Raw genomic sequence first — 9,640 nt, forward strand, 5'->3', positions numbered from 1 at the left:
CCGGGGTGATGACAGCTCGGCAAGGACCCCAAGAGTAAGGCTCTTCCTGGGGCTGGTTCCCATTAAGCGGGCGCGGGGGGTGGGGAGGGTGTTTGCCAGTACAGTTTGGGAGCTCGTTATTCTTATCTTACTGCTTTAAAAATAAGTCACGTCGGGAGGAATGGCATGGTGTTTGTTTACTGCATCTCTAGGACGTGGTGATGTTTGCATTTGATACGCTGTGTCTCATGAACCCAAAAGACTGGAGTCGTTTGAAGATTATATAAAAGTAAAGGTGCAGATACCCTTTAAAAAGAGTAGTAATGGGACCAGGCATTCAAGAATATCCCTTATTACTGCACAGAGAGGCACAGAAAAAGGAAAGCCAAATCAATGAAAACCACAAAGGAATGGTAAAGTAAGGAAGTTATTTTCTCTCTCTCTCTAATTACAGAAATCTCTAAATACTGTAGGTTAGTTAATATGTGCCCGGCTGTACTGTTTAGGTGGTCCATCCTCTTCTCTGATCCACAGCAGCAGAAGCAATTGTGCAGTGTGACTGTGCAGGTCACAAAGTGACAGAGGTGACTGCATCAGTGCTGGAGGCACAAGACTTATTTTCGTTCTTTTATAAGCTCTTGAATTGGTGAAATCATGTTTTTTAAAACAAAGTCTGACTATACTGACAGTAAAACTGTGAACAAGATGTACAGCCTGACAAATTAACTGAACTGCAGTCAAATTAGATTAGACCAGGAGAGCAGTTTGCTTATTCCTGTCCTAAAATGACATTTTAAAGCTTTCCTTTTTAAAATTAATACTGTTTTCTGATTCTTACAGATTGTGTTGATTTTAATGATTCCACGTGCTTACATAGAAATGTATCTGATTTAATTGAAGAAACGTGTGTTTTAGTTTTAAGCTGTCCTGATCAGTAATGCCATTCCTTTTGCTTGCATATGAGTTTTTCTCCTGCTAATATTCCACAACCCCATTATAAAATGAAATCTTGAATTGTCTTTGTGCCTTTGTTGTGAAATAGTTTGTATTAATAATAGACTGTATGCTCCCTGCTCACTTTCACTCTTTAAATTCATAGGAATAATTAAATTTTGTTGAGAATATGCAAATGAGAAAAGCAAGCCAGATTTGGCTTGCAATGCATTCATACTGCATCTTATAATTAATTTTCTTAAATTGCAGTAGGACCATGTACCAGCCACTATAAAAATAAGTAATTAAATATGTAGTCTCTAATATTTACTATTTAATATCCCCAAAGTAACTTTGGGATGCTTTGATAGAGGAATCCTTATAAGGGCTGAGTTCTATTTCTATATCTTCTGACTGAATTGTTTACTTTTGCATTAGTAATATTAAAAATCTAGTACTGTTTCAAAAAATAAAAAAAGACTATGGCATATTTCTGATGAACTTTAAGAATAGTTGCAATCAGCTCTCTCTCTTTTTTTCAGCTGAGTTGCACTTTAAACTTCTATTGTATTTCTATTCTGCTGATTACATACATTGCTATTTATATGTGATATTCTGTGTAATCTTTGCTAGTTACAGTCATGGAAAAAGCCATCTGAACACCAAAGGACTAAATAAATCAATTTCTCATGTGAAACCATCTGGAAGATTAGGCAAAAATGTATCAAGTGCCATTGAAAAGGTAAATAATTCTGAGTTTTGTTTGTTTACAGAAAAAAGGTACTTTTTAATGTCAGCTTCTTAATAACATCACGTACTTTTGTATCTTTTCAGATTTGCCATGACACTCAAGATGGTAACCAAACAAGTATTTTTAAGAAGGAAAGAAACCATCTGGATGACAATACTCACTCAAAAAGGTCATTTTATGTTAAGTTTGCCTGCTTAATTTGTAGTCATTTCAAATTGGTACATAAAATGCTTGTGATGAAATCATGGCTTCTGTGTTTTGCCTTTGACTTCACTGGATCCAGAATTCAGCACTTATGAGGACAACAAATTTAAGTTATGGAAACCTGCTGTCCTGCTTTAGTGAGTTCTCAGGCAAAATCAGAATAAAATAAAGGAAAAAAAATAAAATAAAAAAGGAAGTAGGCAGCGCTATCTCTGCCAGAAAATAGTGATTTTACCTCATTGCCAAATTTCTGTGCCAATTTTGGTTCATTCATGTAGATCCTTGTCCTGGAAGGGTGTAGCAAGGCCTTTGTAAACTGATGTTCTGCAGACATTAATCATTCTAACAGGATACGATCTTTCTTTTTATTTAGGATCACGAGTGTTTGCACATCACTGCACAAAATACAAGGGCCAAAGAGGAGTGTTCCAGAAAGAAGGCAAAATGAATCTTTTCTGCATAGGATCCCTCCTAGCACAAAGGGCAGCACACAAGGCAGCTTTGGTAGGGTTAAAGAAGTCCCAGTGCAACGTTTTTATTGCAGGGAAAAAGAACAGTTGGAAAGGAATCACAAAGAACATGTTGCTGAAGCTGGTCCGTGCTCTTCTAAATGGCAAGAAGCATCTGCAGATGAAATGTTTCTTGATTTTGAATCAGTACAAATTATTAAAGAAGATGCTGAAGATGATAGTGCCAGTGATCTCTCTGATTCAGAAAGGATTCCCATGCCCCCGTCTCCATGCACACCACCAGAACTCATTCTCAGAGCTGAAGAAATTGATCCACTTTGTTTGGAACATGTCCCTGATACGGGTTTTAAAGAATCAGAATATTACTACCCAGATTTCCTCCCACCCCCTTTCAACTCATGGGACTTGAAGCAACTGTCCATCTTTGTTAATGTGGAGGGTAAAACTGAATTTCGACCAAAGCCAAGGGGATTTCTTGAGAAGTACATTGACCGCCTTTTGGAGCTGGAGTGGCTGCAGATACAGACTGTACAGAATGAGAAAGGAAAGGCAGCCAAAGCCAGGCCCCAGACCACTCCCAGCTCCTCCCGTACCCTAAAAAGCCCTGGCAAAGGCAAAGCATTGCTCAGCCCTCTGCCCAACAAGCAAGTGGCTCCCCAGGAAAGTGCTACAAAGCTTCCCAGAAGCTATTTAGGCCACAGGGGAGATTCATACTGTGAAGGAAGTCGCCAGTTATATTCTCATCCAAGTCACCTGAAACTTTCTGAGAGAATGGGATGTGTGGTGTCTTCTCAGAGACAATCTGGTGAAGTAAGGAGTGAACTGAAAAAAAAACCAGCTGCAAAGCAACAGCTTCTCAATGTGCAGCCTTCCGAGAACAGTTCTAAAATTCAAAGTGTTGGTAATATCAGACCCCCTAAGCAAACCCCAGCATTTCCTGCTGCAGCTGCTCCCCTCAAAGGCTTGAAAACCTACACATGTACAAATCCAAAGAAAAATGGCAATGCCGACAATTATGTTCCTTCTAAAAAACCAACAGGGGACATGAAAATAAAAACAAACGGCACGAAGCAAACATGCAAATTTAAATGAAGAAAAATTTATTAGTAAACGTTGATGCTTCTTGACTGCTAGAAGGCATGTGGCCAGTACAGAAGGGTCATATTTTCTTCGTAGGAAGATCCTGAGGAAATATGTTCTTGATACATGGTTCTAAGTCAGCACTGTTCATTTCAACACATTTGATCTTAAGCCAGCAAGGCCAGCAGGAAATCTTTTCCCTGAAGGCAAGTGTCTTCCATCAGTCTTTCCTCAAAAATATTTACAATTGCTCAAGGAAGATAACAATAGCAGAGTGTGAACGTTTAGAAAGATATAGAATTATAACATGTCCTCTTACTTGCACCAGTTGAAGTCCATTGAATTCTGTAGTGTTTCCAATGCTTACCTTGGTGTGTTGGACAGAAGAGGTTCTCGGCTCTTTTTCTTGAACAGATGTGAAGCAGGTTTGATGGGGGGCTCAACTGTTTTATATAATAATGGAGCATGCTTATCTATGCAAAGTGAAACTCTGATTCTTCATGGAAGATGATGAATTGGATTTTTTTATGAATTAGATTTTTTTTTATAGCAAGAAGAAAGGAGATAATGTTTTGAAATATTTTAATGCAGAAAGGATTATTTTTTAGGACAAAAAATTATTATGGAGCAGATGGCTTCAATGTGACAGGTTAAGACAACAGAATGTGTATTTTTATACCCAGAAATCTTCACTGTGTTTACAGACAGCTTTTCCTTGAATTTCACTTTGTGAGCCTTGATGCTTTTTGGTCATTTGGAGGAAATGAGCAAATTTCAAAATGCACATGGAGATATATATATATATAACTCATGCAAAATGAGGGAAACTATAACTACTGCAAAACTAGAGACTGCAGAATCTGGTAGCCTCTCAAAACATTAAAAAATAGACTCTTAGGGAATGAATTTAAAGGGTATTGTAAGTTCAAGTAAAGATATATTTTGATACAGAAGATACCTATTTTCAGTCACCCTGATAATTATTTATCCCATGGTCCAGTCTACTTCAGTTAGCTTGACGTGTTGTTTCCAGGTTTAGTGAAGTGACATGGGGTAATACTCTGCAGAAAGAAATTGTACAACCAGGCTTGGCTCCTGTCCTCAGACCCTCTGTTTTCTCTTGTGTCTATGAGATACAAGAGAACATGAAGGATGGTTCAGTGAGTATCCAAGTGTCAGTTCACCTGTTAAAATTTCAAGTCACTCCCAGCAACTGGGGACATGATCTTGTTAGAGATTAAATTCTAGAGGATGTTTTGTATCTTCATTTTAAAATTAAATACTGAGCAGCATTCACTTCAACCTCAGCCACTAGTCACAGTGAACTGATAAGAAGTGAGCTGAGGTCTGATGGACCAGATTTTACAAGTGGATTCTTCAGATTGTGATAGAAAATGAAAAAGTAGCAAGTACTAAAGAGTACATGATGTATATAGTTAAATTGCACTTCTCTTGTTGATCTCATCTTGATTTTAAGATGCTTTGCTGTTTCTATTCTTTCATTGTGCCTACCAGATCTTCAGCTTTGTATAATTTCGAAGCATGGATTTATATGTAGTTTAAAATGTGAGAGTATTAATAAATGTAGTAATATATGAGGGTATTTTACAGTACATAAAAACATTGCTCAGGAATAGTCTAAGAAATATTTTTAGTGTTTTTTTTCCTAGCCTACTGGAGACCAAATGTGACATTTTAAATGGATAAAGGAAACAAAGGTAATGCACAGTATTATATTTCCATATTCAGTATTTGTGAAGTTCCAGTTAAAAAGAATTGTAGTTGCATGTACATTCAGCTCTATGCAATTAAAGTGAAACTTAATCTGACATGCTCAAAGATTAGATAAATTGGCTGTGTCAGAGATGTGGTGAAACTTAGAGGATGGCATTCAACACCAGCAACTGCAGAGGACCAGCACATTCTATTGTTGCTATTTTATCCTTCTGTTTTGTTCCAGACTCATCATGTAGTTAGGCTTTTTTTAGCTGAAAGGTTCTTGCATCCACTGCTGGAATTTCAAGCTCTGGGCCTTTATTAGTCAAGCTTTCCTGATTCACATTAATAGTAGTGAAAGTTAGTAGGACTGCTTTTGCCAATAAGCACTATTTTAGTGCACAATTTTAGTACACTGGCTTAGTACACTAGCACAAGCACCAAAAGCAAGGTGAGCAGGATCAAGTCAATAATCAGAATAGCAGGTTTTTAAAACAAATTCATACTTAGATGAAGTAATTAATTTAGCATGTTATTATAGCACTGAATATTAGTGTATGATAAATTTTTCTCTGAAATGTTACTCTATATTGAGGCTTTCCTAGGTAATAAGGAGGGTATGTAGATACAGGCACATTTCACATATCACTTCTTAAAGAATAAATAAATAATATTTTGGCCAGCTTTGACCAGGGCAAAGGTGATTGGCACTGAGAAAAGTTTTTCCACACAGACCTAGGAAAGTTTTGGTTTACTGTAGTTCTTGTGATCTGATGGCATCAGTCTGTTATTGGAGACTAAATAGTAGATGGAGATAGTGATGGCACTTAAAATATGTCTGAGTATTTGTTCATCATTAAAATCTGGCTGTGAATGGCCAAGTAAGTTTGTCTCACATTAGACAAAAGTCTAATTTTTATTCATTGATTTGATACTTCTTACACAGTCTTCTTTGTTCACATACAGAAGAGGAAGTTAGAAATTTAGAAATCTGCTCTTAGTCTGAGCAGACCTGCAAGGGTTGGATTTCATCCTGCAGCACTTTTGCTTCCGTTTTAACTTGACTATCTTCTGCACCTATAAATAAAAAGAACTCCTTTTATGCAGAGGACCATGGTTTCCTTCATTTTGTATCGATGTCTATTGTCTTTAGAAGCACTTCTGAATATTGCAGAAAAGTTTATTCCATCAAATACATTCAGTTTGGAATTAAAATAATTCCACAGCCCAGTGTTTGTGTGGCTATTTATATTTTTTTCACTGTGTTTGGCAATATTATTGTATGTGTTTCTAAGCCTAGCATTGATGATGCTTCTTGAAGAACAAGTTTACTGTGATGTGAGATATTTAAACAGAGTGATTTATTTTTTTTCTAGATAATTTAAATGTTTAATGTTCTGCAGTCCTACCTACAGAACAAACATGCTCAGGTTGCATTTTAAAGAAATAGCCAGATTCTACTTCAGTTATACTAGTGTAAACTTTGAACAACTCTGTTGTTTTCAATTAAATTACCCTGTTACAAAGATGTGAAGAAACAGAATTTTACTCCAATATTTACAAACTGTTTTCCTTAGTAATGCTATATTGTGTTTTTAATGCATAACATGCAGAGTTTAAAAACAATACTGCTTCTCTCTTGACATGTTTCGTTTTTCTCCATGACTTGCATCTCTTCAGTGAAATACTGTGGTCAGTCTTGCCCCCCCTCACACCTTGTGGTAGCTTTCAGTTGTATACAGGAGTTCTGAAGCTTCTGCATGGTGCCTCCAGATCCTCATTCTGTGGGCAGTACGGGTACAGAGCTTCTGCAGTTACTCAGAGGTATTCTCTGAAAAGGGGTTATCGTTCTGGGAGCAGTGTGGATCATTCTGGGAACAGGGGCTTCACATCTTCCTCAAGTGGAAGAGCCTTGGCAAGGAAGACTCAAATCAGTCACTGCTGATGGTTCAGTGTCCTAAATCATGGTGTGGCCACTTGTTAAGGCTGATAAGCTGGAGTGTATTTTTCTTTCCATATGAGAGATGATGTTTGCTGGTACGAATTCAGAGTCATGAGGTGACAGTCTTCTCACAGAGGCAAAAAGGCTTAGCAGTATTGGTTCTGAGAAAGCTGAGTTTGGAGCAAACAGGTTGCCAGAAATAGGGAGCTCTCCTGTCCCACCGATGCCCCTCTCCCAGGATGCTGTGACCGTAGGTCTCAGCCCTGCCCATGTGTGCTGCCAGTGCCCCTCTGCTTTCTGCTGCTGAGCCATGCCCAAGGCAATGGCAGAGAGGTATAATGCTGCACAGGATGCTCAGGCTCATTTCATTGGACTAAACTGTCTTGTTTAAGTCCAGACTGCTTCATTATGCTGTAATCCCATTATTATTTGTGCCCTTTCTGTGTTCCATTTATTGTTGTTTGAGGTAACTTTTATCTTGTATTTGCTATTTAAAGGATCTTGTTAGAAGTTTGAGAGTATTTTGACAAGAGTTTTTTCAGTCAGTGTGTGGTAACTTTTTTGGAGCTGATATTATAATTGACATTTCTACAGTATGAAATTGCTTATAATGTACTATTTTTTCCCTTATTTTAAAGGTATTGCGCCTTTGTTGCTCCCATTTGCATTAGTGGGTTTTCTTCTGAAAATATAATTAAGCAGACCACACTATCTGGAAAAACTGAGAATTTGCAGCCCTGCTTTTGATGTTGGTAATCATGTCTTCTTATTTATTTGAACTTTTTTGTGGATATTTTTGCTAATAATTTCATTGGAAAGTGATCTTGTAATTCAAAGCTACTGTATATTTACTATATTAAAAGTGAAATACTGCTATTTTTTACTTATTTGTATTTTTTTCATCATCCACAAGATGGCACCTCTGAATGTTCCTTGTAGGTAAGTTCTTCACTGCAGTATAGAATGGAACGTGTAGCTCAACATATCTCAGCTCTATTGCTGCTGGTGGCCAAGCTGGGTGGTTAAGGCTGGGTGATTATACACGGCAGTCACTTCTGCAGTGGCTGTGTTAAGGCATTGTAATAGGGGAACACAACAGGAAAAACTGAACTTCAGCATATTCACACCTATTTTTAAAATGCACGAATCCATGAGTTTTACATTCCCTGTTATAATTTCCAAGACATGTAGAAGACCACCCAAAGAACAGCAAAGACATGTGGGTAGATGCTTGCAGAGAACCACGTTCTCATGTTGCCTGCATATATGGATAAGTATGTTTAGCTTAATTTAGTACCCAGCGTGATCATATGTTCATCTAAGACTAATCAAGAGGAAAATGGAGGGAGAAAGACTCAAAGGGAAAAATTTGTCATTTTCTATTGCTGAAAATCCCTTTGCTTTGCTATTTCTATAATCTTTATATTAAGCTTTACAAAACGCCTCTGTGAGATACCTCACAAGAACTTTAAAATCAGAACATTCTTGCTATTTGATGTTTTGCTGAGGTCTAAGCCGTCCTATTTTGTGCTACTATTTAAGCCTGTTACTGCTGTTTTGTCCAGTTAATAGTGACTCTCAGGTCACCTGTCTTCCTTCCTCCCCAGACTCACTGTTATTTAAAGCATTGTGGCCTATTTGACATGATCTATTGCTTCTCTTTTCCTGTGAATGGAAGACTAGTTCTCCCCTAAGATTTTCTTTCACAACTTTGAGAACACTGAAGTAAGTATTTTCTAGTTTTAAAAAAGAATAAGCCTCCTCATGCCCAATACAAGCAATACAGGAGAATGGAACATGCTGTAAAAAATGTTTTCACAGAAGCCAGGCCCTTCTCCATACTCTGACACTCAGTCTTCTTTTTACATGGTTTTACAAGACTTAATTTTTCATCTCCTGCCTCTTTATGTAATTTTATTGAAAATGTATTTTTCAGAAGGTGGGTAGGAAGGTCACCTTCAGGTATACAAGTTCATACTTGCCTGATGGCCTTTGGGTTGAACAGGACAACCCAGTGTTTCATCTCAGCTTTCAAGTAAGCTCCTAGAGACCTTGGTGCAAAGTCTGAAGTCATACAACAATAGCACTCCTGGGCATGGCAGTTAAAACCAGCTCCCACTAAATATCAAGTAGCATGTTTGCAAACAACTGTGAGGTTCTTAGGAAAGGGCATTTCCAAGTAACTGTCAAGGGCAGCCACCTGTTTTATTCTCGCTGTATAATGGTCATAAAACTGCAGTTATGGCACGTTTCTTTTACGTAATGGTGGAAGTGGCCATTGCACACTGACTGAAACAAAAAAACACCAGGCTTGAGCTTTGCTTTGAGTCGTTTCGGTTGTACAGAAGGAACAATTCACTTTTTTAATTTGATTTTGTCTGACGAGGCAGAAATAATCTGCTTGTCTGGCGGGGCAGCTCAAACGCCAAAGAAACCACAGGTAGCAACGCAGCGAAAAACCCTTGGACTGTAATAATCCCGAGGATACACTTCCAAGGAACTGGCTCAGTTCCAGCCGAATGAGGGGGCCGGCCCCGGGATGCGCGGGCGGAGCCGCCGGACGTG

General features: G+C 38.0%; 1 protein-coding gene across 1 annotated transcript; it reads left to right on the plus strand.

Annotated features, from left to right (window-relative positions):
• Nucleotides 1–275: 275 nt before the first annotated feature.
• LOC103770473 (protein FAM217B-like) lies at nucleotides 276–3,429 on the plus strand. The gene is made up of 4 exons (XM_008937732.1): nucleotides 276–397; nucleotides 1,546–1,654; nucleotides 1,747–1,832; nucleotides 2,241–3,429. The coding sequence occupies exons 1-4, from the start codon at nucleotides 303–305 to the stop codon at nucleotides 3,427–3,429; spliced, it is 1,479 nt and encodes a 492-aa protein (XP_008935980.1). The 5' UTR covers nucleotides 276–302.
• The last annotated feature ends 6,211 nt before the right edge of the window (nucleotides 3,430–9,640 follow it).

Source organism: Merops nubicus, unplaced genomic scaffold, assembly GCF_000691845.1.
Source record: "Merops nubicus isolate BGI_N331 unplaced genomic scaffold, ASM69184v1 Scaffold54263, whole genome shotgun sequence".
NCBI classification, from domain to species: domain Eukaryota; kingdom Metazoa; phylum Chordata; class Aves; order Coraciiformes; family Meropidae; genus Merops; species Merops nubicus.